The sequence below is a fragment of the Doryrhamphus excisus genome, chromosome 23, assembly GCF_030265055.1.
Source record: "Doryrhamphus excisus isolate RoL2022-K1 chromosome 23, RoL_Dexc_1.0, whole genome shotgun sequence".
NCBI classification, from domain to species: domain Eukaryota; kingdom Metazoa; phylum Chordata; class Actinopteri; order Syngnathiformes; family Syngnathidae; genus Doryrhamphus; species Doryrhamphus excisus.
The window spans coordinates 12,131,494-12,154,466 of record NC_080488.1 but is presented as its reverse complement, the minus strand read 5'-3'; the positions used below and the strand labels follow the sequence as shown (position 1 = coordinate 12,154,466).

The 22,973-nt window shown below is 43.1% G+C and overlaps 1 protein-coding gene across 1 annotated transcript in view; it reads right to left on the bottom strand.

The window, feature by feature from the left end:
• The window catches only part of gpc4 (glypican 4), a 29,298-nt gene extending 6,745 nt beyond the window's left edge, over window positions 1-22,553 (bottom strand). Inside the window, exons 1-2 of the mRNA XM_058063478.1 lie at window positions 21,864-22,553; window positions 2,856-3,014 (exon numbers count right to left, since the gene is read on the bottom strand). Coding sequence (XP_057919461.1) covers window positions 2,856-3,014; window positions 21,864-22,020 — 316 coding nt within the window. The 5' untranslated portion in view covers window positions 22,021-22,553. The remainder of the gene's footprint in view (window positions 1-2,855; window positions 3,015-21,863) is intronic.
• Between the last annotated feature and the right edge of the window lie 420 nt (window positions 22,554-22,973).

Below are 22,973 nucleotides of genomic sequence, written 5' to 3'. Positions count from 1 at the left end.
AAAGAAACGAGGGGGGGGGGGGCAGCAGCATGGAGTGGGTTAAGTTGAGGGCTTTCTTTTTTTTTAACTCCAAATCGCCACTGTGTTGCCACGGATACCGGAAACACTGCAGTCCCCCCCCCCACAGTCACTCACACTCTCGCACAAACACACACAGCAGAGGACACAAAGCTACGTTCCACTCGCCTTTGACAAGAGACCCAAAGGAGAAGTTCCACAACAGGGGAATGTTGTAGTAGCAACAAGTTTAAAGTCATGAAAGGAGACCATGACCTGCATTATTAATAAGTCATTAATAGCCAATTAACTGTGGCTGGATGTTGCAAAATGGCTGAAATGTTCCACACTGGGTGTAAAATATAAATATCCCGGAGCCCTATATTATGAGCAATTATCTTAATCCATCACAGGAACAGGGCAGCGGAACTCCTCCCACTTCCTCATCCCTGCACCCCCACCCGTGTTCCTTTAAACTCTGCTCCTCCCAGTCCCAACCCAAGCAGTAATTGCACCCCTATTTGTGCCAATTAGTCCTTGCTCTTCACTCTTTTCTCATGGGATGTGATTCCGACCCTCCTGCTGCTGGATCTCAGGCAATGGGTGTCCCGTGTAAGAAGCCTTAATCCACATTCTTCAGTCCCACACGTAGACCTGCTCTGCTGGACAGGGTCACAGCAATAAGGCAGACCGTGGCAAACATTGACCGGGAACGATTTGGGGCTTCTAATTGGCCGTGACTTCTAGCTACGGGCGCACGGTGACAGCGGGTCTAATCACATACACGACTTCCTGGGTTTGATACTGTGGAAGGCATGCAGTTATGAATGTTTTCATTCATATTTGCAGCTGTGTTTATGCACATGTGACATCACTGTCGCTGTCGTGTTCACTGAGTTAATACGAGGACGTGCACGTTGTGTCTTGGCATATAAAGCGTCAATAAGAGGACGCCAACCTGAACATGTGACTTTAAGCGGTGAGAGGTGTCAAATGAAAGCAGCGGCCCTTTGTAAAGAGATACCACATCTAACAGTACAAGTAGAACCGCCAGCTTCCTGTTGTGTGTGTGTGTGTGGGGTGGGGGGTGTTACGCCACAGGTAAATGAAAAGCAGGGTAGAATTTCACCATCACATCAGGGCTACTTGCAGTATTACACAGTAATAAAGTGTACTGATTGGCTTGTGTATTTTACTCTTTACTGTTGAAAGTAGTATTGTCATTCCTTTTTTCTCTTTGTATGGTTAATAAGTTAATAAGTTATATATCGTAACCATGAATCTTAGGACTACCTGTATGTAATATTACACACTCCTTACTTCTAAAAACACAAATACTTCAACTTGCTGATATAGTTCATCTTCAAACAGCTAAAATAATGCATAAGGCTAAAAATAAGCAATAAAAATATCATCAAATACTTCTCTACAAGAGAGGAGAAATATGATCTCAGGGAAGAAGTTCATTTAAAACACTTCTATGCTAGGACTACGTTATGCTAGCCATAGCATTTCAGTATGTGGAATCAAACTATGGAATGGATTGAGTAAGGAAGTCAAACAATGCACAACGATGATCCAATTCAAGAAACAATACAAGCAGTTGATGTTTGCTAAATACAAGGATGAAGAGTCTTGAACCAGTCATGATGTGCTATATATATCACTATATTGACACGCACTATGGTACACATTATGGCATTGGATGCTCATATCACCGAGTACTTTGGTATGGGACAAAAAATAAAATAAAAATAAAAATAAAAAACTAAACTGGATTATGGAAAGCAGGAAGTGAACAAATGTAACAATTACTGATTGTAAAAGTACCAGATGGAGGGTTAAGATTAAATAAGCTTTGCTTCTTCCTACTCCTTTTGGACATGTGGAACTGGGAACTGATTATGGGATGCACTCAATTGGAATGTGAAATAAAACCATTACCATTACCATTACCATCAAAAATGTCAACTACTGTTGCATCACAAATAAAATCCATTGACACAAGACAGCAGCTTGGACTTGAAAGAAGAGTCCTGGCGATGTCGGGGAAAGCATCAGATGGGGACAACGGCCAGCGAGAGGAGAAAGGGAGGGGTGGGACGACGTGAGCTGCCACTGCATTCCAGCACGTCACATTCCTGTTCACATCTGGCTGCAATACACACGCACCCTGTTACTGACGATCCTTGCCTCTCTTTCACAGACACACAAGATGTTAAGGTCTGTGACCCGCCGGTACGCAGGCGTGCACATATGACACGCATAGCACACACATAGCCGCTAAACCTACATCACAACATGGCCGGTTTTTGCCAGAACCCACCCCATGCACCCACCTTCTGAAATGTAACACTTCCTAAATGGACTCCCCGTCCTTCAACCTCATCGGGCCTCAGTCCATCAGAACCACAGCAGTCGCTCAGTTACTCGGTAGTCAAAAATGGACACCACTTCCTGTGTGTTTCAGCTGTGTTGCATATTCCCAAGTGCTTCCGCCCTCCTAAAAGTGAAATCGGAGCCACCATTTGCAGGCAGGCATACACATATGCTCAAACAGAGGAGATGGAAGCATGGAGAAGACCGCATTGGGAGATGTGTGTGGTCCGTGTGTGCTTCTCTAGAGAAGGGGAGCCGGTAGAGGGGGCCGCTGAGGGAGGGAACTTAGATGTTGAGAGACAGGTGGACACGCCAGTGGACACAGACTGACTGTCTCCGCTCAGGGCAACGTACTGGCAGGTGGGAGCGTCTGTCAAAAAACTCCAGCACCGTGTGCCGCTGCTGCCGGTGTGGGGACACTTTGTGGCAAATGTAGCCTGGAAGTGCACGGTGGCTTGCACGGGTGTGTGTTTGCTTACTGTCAAAGTGCTCGTGCCTCTGCCGGAAGGTGGACTGTAGATTGGTGCTGAGCCTGGACACGGGAGCTTTGATCTCATAGTGACTCTGCTGGCTCAGCTTCTCCTCCATCTCCACCGTGCAGCAGGAGAAACCCTGCGGACAGACTTTCAGGGGTGCTCCTGGAAGAGATGACATAGGAAGCACGTGAAAATAACATCATGCATCATAGTACATGTTACACCCCAGAAAACCTGCACTCTTTAGGCAATCAGAATTTTTAGAAAAGGCAAACCGTGACAAATCGGTGGACTCATACCAGTGGACTAGTAACAAGGTCATCCCTTCAATCACAGAATTAACCACAAACAGACTTCTTTCTGGCTTCTTTCACATCCACGTTTCATGAGTCACAGCCTCTGGTGACATTTTTTTTGTTTTAATTTTCTAATTTTTTCCCCATAGAAAAAAAATCTAATTGATTGTTAATAATAATTTACTGTATATACAGAATATTAGGGGTGCAATGATACACACAATTTACGGTTCGGTTCAATATGTTTGTGTTATGGTTCCATTCTTTTTTGATACAAAAAATGTTTTTTGAAATAGAATTTTATAGAAAATTTTCTCACTTTTAAAGTACAGTCCTGCTGCACACACATGCTACATTCTATGCCACGTTATCAATATGAATGTACTGTATATGAGTCACTTTGACCAATATCATAAATTCACGTTTCAGATTGTAAGTGCACTTTAAGGGGGAGTTCCATCCTGACAGATGTGGTGGCTTCATGCAAAAATGGGGAAAAAAAGCAAGAGACAGAATTTTCAAACCCGCAGACCGCACACAAAGCCCGTAGAAAGAAAATTGAGATGCAAATTATTTTCTGCGTGTTTTTTTTCATGCAGCCAGGTCGCACGAGCAAGGCATGGGAAGTACCAGAAATCTGAAATTTCCCATCCATCCATGTCTGTCTTACTTCTGCTGAAATTGATTGAAGTGTTACACAAGATGGCTGCAAAATATGGAATGGATTTACTGAACCCAGGACCACGTCATTGCTTGACGTCACCACGTCCAGACACGCCTCCGTGCAGGAAATCCATCCCACAGTTTGCGGCCATCTAGCAACCAGCATGAGCAGCATGGTGGCCAACAAGCAAACCATGTGTCAAAAATAGACATTTTTATGGGCGTCTCTAATACTTGCAGATTTGGTCAATTCGCTGGTGACCCCAGAACGTAACCCCCAAATATGAAGGGTAAAAAAAAAAAATCATATTTGCACCAACAAATTTAAAAACCTTTTGCAATAACCCCAATAACAACAATAAGTCAACTATAATAAACAAATAAGTTGTAAAAGTTATTTGTCATAACAAAAAAAATTATTGTGGCACGACGCAGGGGCGGCAGTCTGCCCTCCCATGCAGCCCACCACCACAGCTACAAAAAAATCCTCGGGGAAACCCTAAACGGTCAAGTTTGTCATGAGTACATTTCAATATTAATACACAAGGGAGACAGAATGCAAAATTGCAGCTGCAATAATGTTTTGTGTCAAATGGTGGCCGCTGCCATTTTGGAGAACACAGGGGTCCTTTCACATCATGTATGCACCAACAGCGTGTTTGGTTTTCCAACTGGAGGCCTTTGTGTGTGCACAGGTCCATGCATAGCTCACATGGGCACGAGCTTGAACTTCTTTTTAAATAACAAATGGCTACATTGATAAACCTTGGGGTGAATAATCATATTTCATATCCAAGTCATACTGCGTTCGTCCAAGCGAAGGATGCACCTTGGCTCCATCAAGTGGACTTTGTCTGGGATCGAGTCCATATAGGCCTCAAATGACTTCTCTCAGTCTTTCCCCAGACTCATCTCTCTCCACCCCAGCAGACCCCCCCCCCTCCTGTACACACATTCAAATGTTGGCCGCCCCAACTTAAACATATTCACACATCACATCACCGCTCAACACATGGCTCTTTGTACCTGCGTGATTGGAGGCGGTGGGAGCACAGGGCACGCACACACACACACACACACACACACACACACACACACCTCAACTCTTAGGTCTAACAGCCACCCGGGCCCTCCACCCTCCTGCAGGGGCCACACGGCACAGCAGTACAATCAGAACGGCTATATCCACATGGAAAATAGCCCTACTTACCAAAGTACACAAATAAAAGTGAGATGCTGGATATTTCACAGGAATGTCCATACAAATGTCGTATTGTTAGCTTGAACGCTCCGAGACCTCGAGATTCTTAGCTCATGCATACTTTGGAAGTCAATTTCTTGGCATTCTGGGAGAAAATACTCCAGACTGCGAGGCACAAGCGAGTGATGGAAGTCAGCATCACTTTGTTTCGGTGTCACTTCCACGCCGCCGGCTTGGCCCGTCATTTCTCTTCAATAACTGACACCAGTCTTTGTGCGATGGGGGGGGGGCCTGGTGCGCCTTTTAGCGAGCTCAACTCTTCAGCTTCCCGAGTCCTCAATGATGTAACAGAAGACAGAGACGGAACATTGTTAGAGTGTCACTCCGAAGGAGAAAACGGCCATTTATGGCGGCCAAAACAAAAGAGCAGCACCTTGTAAACAAACATGTGACTGTGTGTCGTGGCATTCATCAGCACTCCACTACTTCTCTGGCGTTCCTTTGTGGGGAGACCACCATCCCCTTTAAATGGCTCATAAAATAAGTCACTTCCCTTTGACATTGTCCTGCCTCTCAAACACTATTCTCAGAGGAAGGATGGTGGGGGAGGTGAAAACGCCTCACAGACAAAAACCAGATTAGACACCTCGCCGCCCCCTCTGCCTGCCATCATGTGCCCCTGAACCAGACGGACATCAGGGTGCAGGCCCCCACCCCACCCATGGCCCGCCTCGACGACCACCGCCACCACCCTGCAGGCTTAACCAGCAAGGTCAGGGGTTAACAGCCACTCCTCTGAGAAAGGTCCTGTCCTCTGACCACCCCCTTGTCCGCCAGCCTGCACATCCACCACACACAGTAACCCCCCCCCCCCTCGCAAACCTCCAATCATCCAATAATAACGCCACCAGCATACGTTCCCCCACACATTCTGGCAATTAACTGCCTTAAAAGTCGCAAACACATGCAAAAAAAGTATAAATAGAAAGACCTGGTGGTCGATGCAGGCTAAATTCATGTCCCTCACGGATTTCTTTCTGTACTCTCCTGAACACGAAGCATTGCCACAACTATTAGCAGAGCCGTAAAGGAAGCTTTGGTAGAAGAGCATGTTAATGGTTTGCTGGCATTCATCAGTGATTGGAGCCTCATGGTCTGATGCAGGCTTCAAAACGGCCACACAGTCAACATTTGTCAACGATTACATCAAAGGCTGAGCTTCTATATCGATTATGTATAAATCAATTCCCACCGCAAGGAATGCTAGCAATGTGAAAGCATTACCAAACCTGGTAAAGCAGGTGACATGACACGTGCGCACACAGGCCGGCTGTCAATTAACACGGGACGCTCCTTGCTCTGACATGCAAAGGATAGCGCTGACAGTCTAGTGAGCGTTACTCACTGAGACTGTTGTAAATACTGTATGCACGCCCTGCGGCCATAACATTCCCCTCTCGCTCCAAATCTCTCCTTATGGTGTAATTATCCCCGGATATTGTAGACTTACTTTCTGTTCTGTTCCACATCCTGTCATACACAATCACATGAGCCAAACCTGTTGGCTTCTGAAGAGTCGGCAGAGGTGCTTTGAGAAAGTGTGAAACTCCAATTCATAAGCGTGCCAGAGCGAACAGCCGCACGCCCAATCTTCACATTAAGGAGATTAAAAAGTCAACTGGTTCAGCTCAATTATTTTCTTACATTCTTTCCTCTTCCAGTTAAATCATCCACTTCTGTCTGCGTATCCTTTTTACTTCTAGTGTGGTCTACATGTGCGGGTGTGGATTTTTTTTAGACTTTAGTCGTTTAAATGCTTTACAATTGGCATTCATTCAGTGATTTATGGCTGGAGTCATTATTCTGCCCACAAAAAAACAACTTCAATTTAAAGCCACCATCTCCAAAGGCTTTACTTATAGCCGCTTTTTTAACGATTATCTCAGAAAAGCCATCATTTCATGTGTTTAGATGTGTCATATGGGAATTAGATCCCAACATATAACTAAGAAGAAAATAACAAACACTTGGAAGACCCCATGATTGCGCAGGGTGCAGGATGGGAATCTCCCCTCAGACTAAATGCTAGAGATATAAAAACAAAACTTGTGAAAATTGTCGGAAATGTCTGAGGCAGGAGCCAAAACCATTATTTAATGACATGAAGTTTCACTGTAGTATTCGGAGAAGCACAAAATATTATTTCCACAGCATATTGCAAAGAATCCTTTCACTAGGTGAGATGACGGAGGGCTTTCGTCTGTACTTTACAACCTTGGGGAGTAGCCGTAGGAGGGTGGGGGGGAAGGTAACAAACGCCCACGTATTCACATCAAGCAAGCACGTGGTCCAACCGCAGTCTCTTGCTCGAGGGCACCGTGCCAGTCAGAGCTGAAGGAGGGTAATGTGCGTCTTGTTCGGACTCCCTAGCCAGATTTTCCTACCTGTCTTCAATGTCAAAGCTGTCTTAAAACCAAATTTACCTTTGACTTCACACACAAACTTACTGTACTTGCTGAGAGTTGAGCCTTTTAGATGTTTAGATGCAATTTTTATCATACTTTTATGACGGATACCCTGTTGTCAATGTTCAACAAATATTTCATATGATACGCCGGCACTGGTGCTGCTTATCTAACTCACTGCGGGTTGTTGATGTAACAGTGCAATGGGTACAGCAGGATCTCAATTCTGTGCATACACTGCGGGTTGCTACAAATACATGCACTGTACCGTCCGATCGGTGCATACTAGCAAACTCAATAATCGTGCAGTTTGGTTAACAAATAATTAAAATTGGATTTTCAAGGCCAATGTGAATGAAACTCCAATCCGCATATTGCATCTGTGCGACAGATAGAACACCCTTCACGCGGTTCATGGGTGCATGAAGAGCAGAGGATGAATCACAGCAAAAGGGAGACAACGTTGAACAGCACTGAACTGTAATGGAACACCATTATTGGAGACAGAGCTGTTCATATGGATATAATCAGGGCAGGGCAATACTTTCACCTATTTTGTCTCGACACGTCAGCCTCTTACAAAAATAGTGTAATGACAAGTTTATAGCCGTACATCCAAACCAATAATGGGTTTCAGCCCTCATAAGGAGAGTCCAAAAGAGCAAGAATGTGCTGGAAGGGGACAGACACCTCAATCTGCCAGAGTATTTTGACTAAACAGCGGGTAGCAATGCCAATGCCAATGCTTGTCCCTTCCTTTGCTTTCTGTTAACCGTTTCAACAACTGCTTCATATTTACATCTATTGTGGCAGATATTCATGACACGTAGGGTCCGAGCAATTAATCGGCTGTTTGCAAAAAAGCTGCATGTTTTGAACTATAGAATTGTAACTGTTCTGTAAGTCTATACAATTCTGGTAATAAGGGGGTATGTGAAAATAAAGGTTTTGATCCATATAGCATCATTATTTTATTTCTGAGAGGAAATAAAATAATGGCCCTGTGTGGAAAAGTGACTGCAGGCCTCACCTGCCTCAGTTAGGGTCAATGGTCATGACTCCACCTTAAGAAAAACAGCCTGCATGGCGGAGTTTCAACACGATAACCACTGCTGAATAAAAAGAACATTTAGGCTCGTCCCAATTTTGCCAGAAAACATCTTGATGATCCCAAAGACCTTTGGGAAAATACTATGTGACCTCAAAAGACAAAAGTTGAACTCCTTTACAATAATGCTGCATTCCAGAAAAAAAACATCAAACCACCAGTAAAATGTGGTGGTGGTAGTGTGATGGTTCAGGGCTGTTTTTCTGCTTCACAACCTGGAAGACTTGCAGTGATGAATGGAACCATGAATTCTGCTATCTACCAAAAAATCCCGAGAATGTCCGACCATCTGTTCATGACCTCAAGCATGACGGGCTGCAGGACAATGATCCAAAACACACCTACAAGTCCACCTTTGAGTGGCTAAAAGAAAAAAAAAGGAAAAATTAAAATTAAATTGACGTTCTATCAGCTTCCTGTGTTCATACGGCAGTCTCAGCTTCCTAAAAATGCTGCAGACTTGCTGACCTGTGTGGGGAACTAATTTCAGTGCAGTGATCCTGTCCCATGACTCCATTCATTGCTAGCCTAGCCAGCATGTCATGGATGAAACTAAAAGGCAAAGGCAGCAACTCGAAGATGAGTCAGGAAATGTGTTGAATTGATCCATGACTCACCATCATCCAAACGTGTCCGACATTAATGCAAAACAGCATTCATATCAAACATAAAATGAAAATGATCTACTAAAGCCAGCAGGCCTTTCGGCATCAAGGCATGCTTCCATACAAATATGCCTAATGTATTATCCTTGCAACGGATGGATTTGTATTTCCAACCCCTCGCTATTTCAAGATTCATGTTGTGTCTGTAACTGATGATGTTCTAAGTGGTCAGACGATCAGCAGCAGGCTGATCCATGGCTGTGACTAAGCTCTGTTCCAAGCTGGTATCAACTTACGCTCCAAAGTAGACGGCTTCAAACTAAAGTCACTGGAGTGCCTTGAGGACATCTTGAGCAAAAGACCACTGTCACCGCTGAGATACAGTACATGGAGACCACACAAACTAAGGTACTGTACGTCACTTGGCATTCTGTTTGGGAACATTTGTTCAGTCCAGATCAGGAACCACAAAGACCACTGGTACTTTTACAATCAGTAACTGTTACATTTGTTCACTTCCTGCTTTCCATAATACAGTTAATACGTTTTTTTTTTTTTTTTAACAATGTACCTCGTACCGAAGTACGAGGTGATATGACCATACAATGACATTATGTGTACCATAGTAACTGCCAATATAGTGCCAGTATAGTTTGAATCCGCATCCTTATGTGCCAATGAAAAAGCCCTTTAAAGCTGCATGCCATATGAGCAAACCATCCATTTGTACCAGTTAAGCAGGGTCATGTTTGGAGTGAACATGTTTGGATTTACAGGCAAAGATGTGGTTTAGGATAATGACTGGTTAAAACATCTCCTTAAATAAATTGAGAATGAACTCGTACGCACAACTTTGAAAGCACCACACTGCACAAACTTAAGAATCAGGTGTTAGAACATGTTGGATTGTTTTTTTTTTTAAACCATCTTGATCCAACAGACAAAGGACACAGAAAGATGCATAACATAGCTTGCTACTCAGAGTCCATTTTTGATTACTACAGCAGTTGGGGCCTCTGGCCAATTAAAATTCTCCACGTGTGAGTAGTGTTCAAAAATGCTGTCATCCATGTACTTTTACTCAGAAGCCCCTGGGGAGATTCCACAAATGTGAAGCAGCCTCTCACTCAGTTTGACTCTTCCATCCTAAGCCCGAATCTACAGCTTTGTCTGCAGGCACAAAAGCTCCCTGCCCACACCACTTCCCAGGTCACTGCTTTGTCGGGATTTAGACTTGCTCCCACATTTCCCCGACTGCATTTACACGGTTAGGAAAAAGGCCCACCACTGCTTTCCGGACTGTTCTCAAAATGTCTTCCCACTGAGCATCGTAAATAAACTCATCAAGGTTTGACTCTGACCTCGATATGCAAACAGCCCCTAAATTACATGTATGTTTAGCACAAAATGATTGACACTTTTCTTATTAGTAATTGAGTGGAACATGACAACGATTTATTGGTATCAATCCTCCATCATTCATTCATTTTCTACCGCTTATCCTCACGAGGGTTTGGGGGTGCTGGAGCCTATCCCAGCTGTCTTCAGGCGAGATGCGGAGTACAACCTGGACTGGTCGTCAGCCAATCACAAGGCACATATAGACAAACAACCATTCACACTCACATTCATACCTTTGGACAATTTGGAGTGGCTAATTAACCTAGCATGTTTTTGGAATGTGGAAACCGGAGTACCCGGAGAAAACCCACGCATGCACGGGGAGAACATGCAAACTCCACACAGGTATGGCCAAGGGTGGGATTGAACTCGGGTCTCCTGACTGCGAGACCTGCGTGCTAACCACTCAATCCACCGTGCAGCCTGAAGAGTACTCCTAAAGTGATGTAATGTACGAGGTCATGATTTTATTTTATTTTTTTAAATATCGTAGGAGTCATCCTCCAAAGTTGAGAAAAAAATCACCCCAAGGTCGGAGCACAGAAGATTCAATATTGCACAACAATGTGTCTGACCCGGGGAAGCAAATAACACAAACGACACATAGTTGCCACATTGTAACACTGACGCCACATCTAAGATTGAAACTTTTTTTCCACACTGCGGTCCACATGAGGTTTTTCAACCGCTGGTTTGGACAAGCCCATGCCCATGTTAGGTATCACAGGTACTTTGCACACAAAAAGAAGAAAACACTAAACTTAGTAAATCATGAAACTTTTCTATCATCATTACTATGAAGGAGCGCTATCGCGGGAGGAGGTGGATGGCGATGATTCATGGTAACAACTGGCCTTATCTTGCACCCTTTTCCACATGTTTCTTTCAGGGTATGCGCCTTTTGAAGAGCCGCAGAGTTTGGAGCGTTTGATCTGGCGCTTCTGCAACAAATTCCATCTTGCCCCATCACCCAGTCCATGCTTGTAAGCGCGGGAGACAAAGTATTGGGGTGAAAGAGTGAGTGAGGCTGTGCTTTGTTAAAGATTTGCAGAGGTAGAAGTTTAGTCCACAATTGAAGCAAACAAGTTAGAGCTTGAGAGAAAAGAGGACACGTAAGACCTCACTGACTTGTCCTGTTACACGTCTATTTATGCTGTCAGCAGACCCTTGGCACATGAAACAAAAAACAAAACTGACTTTAAAAGACCCCCCCCCAAAAAACATATTTACTTAAGGCTACGTGTGTCACCACTGAGCTAGCAAATAGGTTCTTTTCAATAATGTAGAGCCCCACTTTTCGCGATGCTACGTTCAAGGGCCGCCAAACAGTGTGACAGCTTAACATTTGACAAAACTATATCACAATCCATTTATAAATTATTACCGACTTACGTTGAATGACAAAAAACTGCATATTTTTGGGGCTTAAAAGGAATACACGAGGGGTATCTAAATGAACTCCAGTCACGGAACACACAAAGTCATAAAAAACATAACCAAAAGATTCATTAGAATAGCAAGATACCAATAGCTAAATGGCAACAATGAAATGTGTTTGTCTTTCACAATGGGGCGGTGTTGAAAGCAGTGACAGACAGGCTTATTGGGAGGAGGAAGTCTCAATAATGAGACAACGACGCCGCTTATGTTTTTATCACTGTCCATTTCATAGGAGCAGATCCTTTCTCATGTTCAAAGATACCGTATTTAACCTTCATGATCGTTGCTGAGTTTCAACACCTTGGACCTGGCATGCAACCAAAGTTGATTTGTTCACTAAGCATCTTACATGTCTAAATTTACTTTCACTTTCGCTTTTACGAGCTGGCTACAGGCAACTGCCTTGGGAGTCGTAATGGAGATTAAACTTCAGTAGTGACCTAAAAAAAAAAAAGTCATGTCCTTCAGTGTAGCAACTCAACTACCTCGACTGTTACCAAAGTTTTTAACCACCCAAGATATTTTTATTTTATATGCTATGTTTTCTTTATATGCTAGGACTACGTTAAAAAGCCATAGCATTTCAGTATGTGGAATCAAACTAAAAAAATAATAATAAAAAAAAATGTTTAATAAAAAAAAACCTTAAACTATATTAGGAAAGCAGGAAGTGAACAAATGTAACAGTTAGTGATTGTAAAAGTACCAGATGGAGGGGTAGGATTTAATAAGCTTTGCTTCTTCCTACTCCTTTTGGACATGTGGAACTGGGAACTGATTATGGGATGCATTCAATTGGAATCTGATGCATGTTCAAATGAAATTAAACCATTACCATTTATTATACGGTATTAATAATTAATAACAGTGCATACATAGAGGACCACCTGTATACTAAATGAAACTGACAGCACTCTATCCAGATGGGCTGTACAAAAAAATAACAAAAAAGATCAACAGAAGAATTTGGCTTTAAACTGCCCAAAAGTAACTTTCTTCAAATATATTTGAAGCTTTCAAAAAGTTTTACAATTACACAAGAAAATACACAATAACACAATAAGAAATTCCAGGGAACTCTTGGAGAATATTTCTAAACAACATCCCAAAGCAGCTGAAGTCCACCAGATGTTAAAGCAGGAAAGGGCTCGGCAAAGCGCTTCAGGCAGAATGAGGTCAGGTACGAGATTAGGTTTCTGAAGGCTCAAAGCTACAAAGAGGCAACAAAGATTCTGATATACCTGTTGGTCCTAACGACACTGGACACCAGTGGAGGCGGTGGGAAGAGAACCACTCGTCAGAGAAAGTCAAAGAGACAAGAAAGTCAAAACCAAAGAGCACAAAGGTTTAGGGTGCCTTAGTCATCAATGGCGCAGCGCGTTCACAATGTTGCCTATCCGTACGTGAATCATTGCTGCTTGATATTCCTATCAGAAACAATAATTGAAGCCCCGGCGGGCCAACTTGCATTCCCGCTAAACACATTTTCTGCCAAAACACATCACCCTGAAAACACACTGACCAAATGATTTGCAGCTTCAGAGCCGCGGTTAAACCAAATATTCTTTCATGTGTGAGTTTCTTTTTCCCTCTGGCCAGCAGGACGCCTGCCATTGTCTTCATCATGTTTTACATTTCAGTCTTGCTCTAAACATGGCGTCGGTTCATGAATCAGACTCGTACAGGTAAGGCAGCCAAGAACCAGCCTAATGCTTCTTTTGTTTCATTATACAAAACACAAAGAAGGAAAACTGTCAATTGGAATACAAAGGAAAACAAGATGATTTTGATTCTAATATATCCAGCAGTCAGCATCACAAAGGAATGACATAAATAGCAGGAAATGTATTCAAATTGCAGTTTGGAAAAGTGAGCTAAGCATGAGCGAGGGCCTCATCAGAGGGAGATTTGATGCAGGACTTGGGAGTAATTAGCAGGGATTACAGCTCGTCTGGCCAGCACCCAGCACTGGGTTTCAACCCAAACACCCAGGCAAAAGCTTGGCTCCGCTTCTCCTTTCTCTCAATTTAAACAAGCCTCAATCAAAACACACAAATCCCTGTCAGTATAACTGACACACATAATCAATGCCGCGGTCGCCCAAGTGGAAATCAATTGAACTTGAAATCATAGGATTTTTCCCTTATCACGGTTTACAGCAATGACATGACTTCAGTGAGGAGTTTGAGTCACCGAGGAGGCTCCAACTCCACCCTTGCAGTTTGGGATCCGGGCCATGTTGGCTGGGCTACATAAGCAGAATGGGGATCAACACCGAGAAGCAGATGCACAAAAGAACTTGAAGAATAATGGAGAGGTTGTTAAGTTGTAGATCTGCCATTGAGCTTCACTCTTTAAAAAAATGTATAGAAACATACGTATTAGCATAGATTAAAAAATGGTGAAAACATCAATTGATGCAAGCCTGAACCTCCAATTCCAATACAGCAGATACTGATTTTTAATAACAGACAGCACAAACCTTCAATGTTCCAATCTTATATTATTGATAAACACTGAATAATCGCTGTGAAACCATACAAACTTGTTGTTTTAATCACCCATGAGGTAGGCGTTAGTATTGTTACATTGATGACACATTACCTTCCATTACATTACCTTAACTTGCACTATATGTACATATGTAGTCAGCCATGAAAGCAGAGTGAAAAAACTTCCCCTCCCATTCCCTGTGGAAGTGGTAGGTTTATTGCTTCTTACTTTGTCCATTTTCTCAGTTTCAAACCCTGTCTTAAAGTTTAGTTTAGTTAAACTCAATCGGAGGCTCACTAGTTAGCTTGGGAGTTTGCTACGCGTAAAGCGGCGGCCGTCCCTGCAGGGATATTGTCAACAAAGATAGCAGTGCAGCAGTGTCCATTATTTCACCGATGGAATGCACGTGTATACCAGATGAATGTCATATTGGTGTGTATCAATGAAGTGACAAACGTCATAGTGAGGCTGGATGTTCGACCCACAGTATCTTTGAGATACTACAACAAGGTACTTACTCCCAATGCTAACCTTAGAGTTATAATATGTCATATTATCGCCTATCATGTCTACTATATTAGTTAATACAAGTGTAAAAGTGACTATAGGGGTGTTATTTAATGTCTATAGGGCTCTAACAGTGGTCATAGATGGGTTTCCTGTGTTTTAATGACAAAAATATTCCACTGATTATTTTTTTATCCTACTTCACGGAAAGTTCACTTATCGGGGTTGTGTCTGGGGCATCTGTATGTGCAGCTGTAGTTGTATATAGAATGAAAAGGAAAACAAAGCTTGCACTGAGTTCCAACAATGTGGGAACATGCCTGCATGACCCAAGAAGGATGAGTCCCAATATATATACATCCAGTCATGGTGTGTCTCACACATAAACATGTGCTCCGCCTGCGCGCCCCATGTGTTTGGGACACTCAGATCAACTTGCTCGGGTCCAAGCTTTTCCCTGTCAGTCAAAGCCCCCACTCTCCTTCTCTTCATGCCTCAGTCAGTCTTCTAGTGCTCTTTGTTGCCGTGTGCTTCCAGCTCTGGGGTTCACAGTGTGTGGGTCTTGGTGGTCCGGTGTGGAATGTGGTGAGGTGGGGGGGTAGGCGGGCAGGCCTAGAAGGGGGTGTTCAATTGTTCCCACACACAGCATCCACCCCCCACTGATCTGTCGCTCACTTGGCCATTTGTAGGGGAGATAGAATTGCAGGCCCTTGGTGGATACTGTGCTCCTGAACTGATGCTACACTCCGAGCATATTAAACAAGGCAAGGAGGCAGACTTAACATTCCATAGCTCTACTGATTAAGAATGAAGGCTTCCTCGGCCTCAGGTCTGAAATAACAAACAAATCCAGACAGTTAGAGATAAAATCATTCCATGGAACTTTTTCTGTGCACTGATTTGCCGTATTGTTCTGGATCGATGATAAGTGCTTGCTAACATCCGGAGAACCGCTGATGCCGGTGCGGCCCTGCTGTGTTCACAGGAAGCTGATAAGAGTGGAGAGACACAGCCGAGCTGGCAGGCACGTGTTGCAGGCCTCCCTCCTTCCTCTGGATGCTGGAAGCCGAAACCAGGTTTTCCCCTGCCCTGGGTTCACAAGACCTCTGCCTCCTGATATCTAAACTCAATTATCCAGCGGGCTCGCCGCGTTACTGAGGAGATGTCACATACACGGGGAAGGGAGCAACAGGAACCATCGCATTATCACCGCTTTGCAATGAAATAACAGTCCGGAGGGGATACGTCCAGCAACTCATTTATTATATAGTGCTACCTTTATGATCTACAGAGTCTGATTTACACGTTTTATTTGAAACAAATAGTTTCAAATAGGCTGACAAGATGCACATGTCTCAGGATGGTTTGTGAATATAGAAATTTGACTAGAATGGTCGGTGTTTATTTAATCTCACACAAATTCTCTTCAAATTATTAATTCATTTTCTACCGCTTATCCTCAAGAGGGTCGTAGGCGTGCTGGAGCCTATCCCAGCTGTCTATGGAGGGAAAGGCAGGGTACACCCTGGACTGGTGGCCAGCCAATCACAGGGCACATATAGACAAACAACCATTCACACTCACATTCATACCTATGGACAATTTGGAGTGGCCTCGCTAACCACTCCTCCACCGTGCAGCTCCTCTTCAAATTAATCAAGAATATTAATATTCAGTCTTTTTTTTTTTTTTTAGGAAAATAGTGTTCTCTGACAAAATCTATATTTAGAATCCACCACTGCAACAATTTGTTGAAGTTGTTTTTACAGTGAAGGAACCCAACTATGTTTATTATTTCAACGTGGTTTTGCTAAGGTCCTGGTATGACATGTTATGACTATTAGCTTACCCGTCTTAACACACACACACACACACAAGGCTAAAATTGCTTCAATTACAATCATTTCCATTTAAATAGTGGCTCACTGTGAACAGCGTGAAACAATGTCGACAGGAACACGGATATTTTGAAGAACACGCATTTACCGCACTCCGGTGTTTAAAATAAAATGTCCACATCAAAAAACACATTCACCGACTCGTGCATATTTTGGAAAATGGTCTGAAAAGCCGGAAACATCAACGAGGGCTGACTTGGTCAAGCATTATAACGAATCTGTTCGTAAATATAGTGCTATATTAGATGTCTTCATTACCTTTAAAATCAGCACTCGCTTGCACAGAGCCCAGGAAACAGCAGGAAAATAAATAACATTTAAAGAGCCTGTTTGTGTTATAACACAAACCTGCCGCGACACAAAATGTAACTAACATGAATAAATTAATATTCTGTTAATAAATCAGGTTTAAAAAACATTACATCATGCCACACACAAATTTACCCACACACATGAATGTGAGTGTGAATGGTTGTTTGTCTATATGTGCCTTGTGATTGGCTGGCCACCAGTCCAGGGTGTACGCCGCCTCTCGCCCCAAGACAGCTGGGATAGGCTCCAGCACCCCCTGCAAGCCTTGTGAGGATAAGCGGTAGAAAATGAATGAACTGAAGGTGTTCTCATATTCTTTGGTTTCCACCAATTTGGAACGAGTCGCATACAGTCCCTTTAAGACAACGCACCTGCCGCTGTTTGATCCTGCTATTGACACAAAAGGCTATTTAGGGTCAGATTTCCTTCTTTCATTTGTCAAGAGATGTGAGATATCCTAGATGGTGGTCATTCAGCGTGCTACACTACGTGAAGAAGGAAATGTATTTGTATTAAAAGCCTAATTACAGTAAATATGAATGATTGTTTGTCTACATATGCCCTGTGATTGGCTGGCGATCAGTCCAGGGTGTCCCGTGACCCTAATCAGGATAAGCGGCACAGAAAATGGCTGGGTGGAAGACTAGGCATTGCATAGAACTCAGCACTGAAACGGAACCTCATGGTATATTTATTTCTTAATTGCTTCCTATTTGGCAAGACAGCACAACACTGCATTTATTAGAATTCTGGGTGTTAAATGACTGGGGACGTTAAATTTATAACCAAGTACGGCACCGAAGCCACTTCTTATGATAAAACTTGCAGGGCGGTCAAATAAAACAAAGACGGCCTTTTGAATTTTATGGGCTTGACCTTGAGAGGCAGGTAAGACGTTGTGCTGGTTGTTTAATAGTTAATTATCACTGAAGTTAAAGTACTGGGCAACAGTTCTTTTTAGGAGGACTGCAAATCCTGACCTTCAAGCAATAAAAGCTCTGACGGGCCTTGCGTGCACAAGTTTCCTTCTGTGGTCTTATCTGCTGAACATCAGTGTATAAACATAAACTGTTATTTCCCCAATAATAGGAGGACGGGTTACCACCGGGGGAGAAAAAGCCCACCAAATGGAAGAATCTAATGTTTGATCAAGAGACCAATGTATATTTTTGATGTTCAGGCCCATTGCAATGGACTTTTTATGAGAAGGGAATGCCCCGCTTATCTGTGTCCCATACCTAGGGCATGACATCAAGCCCAGCAGCGGCCTTATATCTTTTCTATCACCAATTTGGTTTGAAAGAGGGAAAAAAGGTGAGTGTGGGGTCCAAACCTGCCACAGCAAAACATTGGAATGCCACGGATAATGACTATGGGATTGCGTCATAAATGAGGAATTATGACATCATACAGATAAATCCAATAACATTACAAAAATAGCTCTGATAACAGATTTGGGCTGCACGGGGTTTGAGTGGTTTGCATGCAGACCTCACAGCAAGGAGACCAGGGTTCAATTCCACCCTCGGCCATCTCTGTGTGGAGTTTGCATGCGTGGGTTTTCTACGGTTTCCTCACCCGGTAATCTATGACGCAGTCGTGGAACCCCCCCCCCACCATCGCTAACCGTCGACTAGCAAAGTGATGCCATGAAATGTGTACAATTTATCAAATTCAATTATTGGTTAATTTTAAATATCGTATCAGTTTTGAGAAGTTATCAGCATCTGCACCGCTTGAAAAAAAAGTATTACGCATCCCTAATAATGTCAAAGTTTCACATATTGCAGGACAAGTACTTCCTTCTCATTAACTGCAGTGTGATGCTGAACCCAAAGCAAGAAAAAGGCAATAAAAGCAGTTATTCACCCCCCCGACAGGATGAATGCGTCTACATTAGCACTACAAGTGTCCCAATTTCCATTGAACTGAGGTGTGCAACCACAGGCGTGAATCAGCAGACCAGAACGCTGGAAAGACGTTCTTGAGAGGAATGAGACGGATCCCATGTGATCACTCAGGAATTCACAATCTGATGCTGCTGTCACTGTCCATCACTTCATTTGGTCTACGCTGAAGCCATCAGGGTTTTCATTTCAGTTTTACTGCATTACAACATCTTTATTGTACCTGGACGCAGCCCCCAAAGTAACATTAACAGTAACAAACATCCCTGCTGCTGTGGCGTGCCAACAATAACACAAGACGTCTGTGCTTGTAAAAAGGCAGGTTTTTGAATCCTGTGTCTCCTAGAAGAGTCATATTCCACCGTCTGATTTACTATCAGTACGAGTGACAGTAAATATTTCCAGAAGTACTTAGCCAGCACCTGGCAAAGACGTTGTCTCTCCAAATAAAAAGGAAGTGAAGTTATCGTGGAAGAAATATTTTGACCTTTTGGTCAAATTCTGCTAATTTTACATCATGTCAGCGTCCTTGAACCCGGGTGGTTACTGTAAAGATACAATGCTTCTCTTGAGTGTGTGAGCTCCGACTAACTACACACTAGCCTACATAGGACTGGCTTTTAACGACAGTGGACTTTGAGACCATGTCGTTTTCTACGGATGAATTATCTCACTCTGTCGATGACAAAAGGGAGCTCATTGAGACGAGCTCTGCCTCAAAGGCCCCGACACAGACCAGGAATTAATTGTAAGGAAAAGGCATACCAACCTGCACAATAATACTGCCTTTATTCAGATCCTTCTTTCAAATCCCTGGGATGCAACACAATTAAATGTGACCAATGTGGACATGTTGGGGTACTCTCAATGACATTTAGCATCACAAAGACATACATAGAGAGAAAACAAAGGGCCTATAGACTTGTATGAAATGCAGGAAGAGGTAAGTGCTCTACTTATTTGACAGTTACACCCAACTCCAATCATGGTAATGGACTACAAAAATGTAAATGTCTTACTATTCACAAATATACTCCAAGTAAAAAGACTATTGTGAGGACACAAGCGAGCCGGTCACCTTTGCTAACAGTTTGTGCAAATACGTGTTTGACTTTCTTTGTGAAAAGTTTAGAAAAGGTAAAAAAGACTGAATCCAAATGACTGCTAAATCACTTTAAGACGAGTAACCATCGAAATGACAGCGGCATGCTAGTTTGACCACCGTCTTAAAATGGAATTGCTAAACTGCAAAAAGTGGAAATCAAACTGGACTGAAATCAATGCTGGTCTGGGTAAGTGTGCATATTCATTTAACCGCCATAAAAAGGAAATGGGAGAAGGGAGGGGATTGAAGTATGCAGGGCACAGTGGAAACCCCGACACTCTGCTCCCCCCACTGTAAAAGTCCCCTCAGTTTGTTTCCATGACTTGAGTTTAACTCGCATACCTATACCAAGGATGTGTTGTTTGTCTGGTGGTGCATTCATTTGCAACCTGGATTATGTAATATTGCTGTAATATTGCAGTGCAGATGGTAAGACACTAGCTATGTTCAGGGCCTTCGCATTCATTTTTTACATTTAGTGCTTAGATTTTGATTAATTCACGTGTTATCCAAACTCCAAAAAAAAGCATGAACCGACACCAGTTAACTAAATCTCTGCTAGCTTCATCACAATGGGACTTTCAGTAAGGAAGCTTAGAAATAAACACAGGCTGGCTTCTTTCAGCAGGGTGCAGACTTTGTGTGTTGATTATACCTCTCCATTGTTATGAATTGCCTTCAAGTATTTCCTAAATGAATGTTATATTTACTGCCTCAAGCACTGAAGTGTTGCCAGACACTCATTAAGATGGAGAACGCGACAAAAAAAAAAAAAATCAAAGCGGCAGGTTTTTACTTTAAAGGTGGATGACAGTGTTTTGGATGTTTGACTACAAAAATAACAATGATGTGAATTCCAGAAAGGCAAGACTTTAATGTTTATTTTTGATAACTTGAAACAGGGGGGTCCAAAGTTCAGCCCTAATACAAATAAGGTGGGGGAGTCAAGAAAAGTACGTTTTTTTGTTTTAATTTTTTCCAAAAAAATTTGGTTAGTTAAAATATATAACATTTTTAAAAACAACAAAAAGGGGGGAAAGGGACAAAAAGTTATTACTAATAATACACTGTCACCCATAACACTGCTTTTCTCCAAATGCACAAATATATCACTTATTAGCATTTGTTTGTTTACAAAATGTCAAATATCAAAGTAGCCCCCATATGATTGGTTGTTCAGTATGCAGCCCTCAGTGGAAAAAGTTTGGACACCCCTGCAGCACATGTTTGTAAATAATCCAGTTCACCCATCAACCTTGTTAGCTCATCAAACTTGGTGCTAAGTCGGGGGTACCCAAACTATTTCCTTTTGTGATGCATTCAGGGTCTATCTTGATACATTTGGCACATTAAATGAAGCTAAAACCTATTCAATGTAGGTTGATATATGCTAAGCTATCATATAGTATATATGTTATATCAATACTAAATGTTTTTTACAACATGCATTTGCCGTCCAAATGTGGCACGCGGTCCGCACTTTGGATACCACGTGCTAAGCTAACCATTGGAACACTCGCCTTCCTCTGCGTCGCACGCGACCCCCATATTGAGAACCACTTTGTTGTTGCTGTGACATTAAAGAGCATAAAACGACAATAGCGACTCACCGGTGACTCCTTTGTTGGGAACATCGTTGACGTTGAAGCCCTTGGAGCTGTAGGCAGCCCGGACTTCGTTGCAGTTTCTCAACTTTTGCTCCGCCGTGGCGGACAAACACAACACGACCAGGGGGCTCAGCACACTCAGCAACACCAGCGTCTTCATTTTGGATCAGCTTTAGACGGAAAAACACGCACACAAGAAGCGGACAAGACGTCGAAAAAGCGTCCAGGTGAGTAGCTAAGTGTGAGCCACGCCGAGGTTCCTCATGGAGACTTGTTGCTTCCTTCGGCTCAACAGGCGCTTCATTCACACAAACATTCAAACTTAAAAAAAAAACACCACCTCTGACTTAATTCCTCTAACAGCCCGGCTGGTAAAGACAACGCCGAGTTCCACACTCAATTCAATCACGAAGACGCGAACAAACAAAACTTTTGCAAGAGTTTGAAAAACTTTTGTGCACCGCAGACAGGAATCCCAGGAGTGGGCTCTCTTGGTTGCGGCGGCAGGAAGAACCACAAGCAAGGAGAAGACCTCAAAAAGCTGATTCGTGTGTTTTCTCGCTTTCTGTCCACCAGCGAGGAGGCCGTGGTTTCTGCGGGTCGGGGTACTAGACTGCGAGCCTGTCCTACTGGGATCCAGATGCGAGCTTACGGCGCTGGTAGACACCCAGGAGAGAGCAGAAGTTCCGGGGACAAAGAGGGTGGAGAGCAGCAACACCAGGGGTGGAGCATGGAGCAGGACCTCCTAAGGCTGTATCCCTTTGGATACACTTGGATCTGGACTATTGGTGGTCCCCAGCACCAAACAACAGGGGTTGATCTTAAGGTGGTCTCCAACATACGCTCCAGGGGCCATTTGTGGCCCTCAAGTCGCTATTTGGTACGGGTGGACATTTTCCTCCAAATATGCAAGGTTCATGGTTTTACAGTAGATCCCCTTTGCTCAAATCACAGCTATGGTGCGTTAAAGGAACAGTGAAAAACATGTAAATGTAGGATTTTTTGGTGATTTTTCTTTAATCAAAAATCACAAATTTGCAAGTCATGAATGCTGAATGTCAAATTAGCGTGAATCCACCATATTTATTTCAAACACGTGTACATTTTTATTTT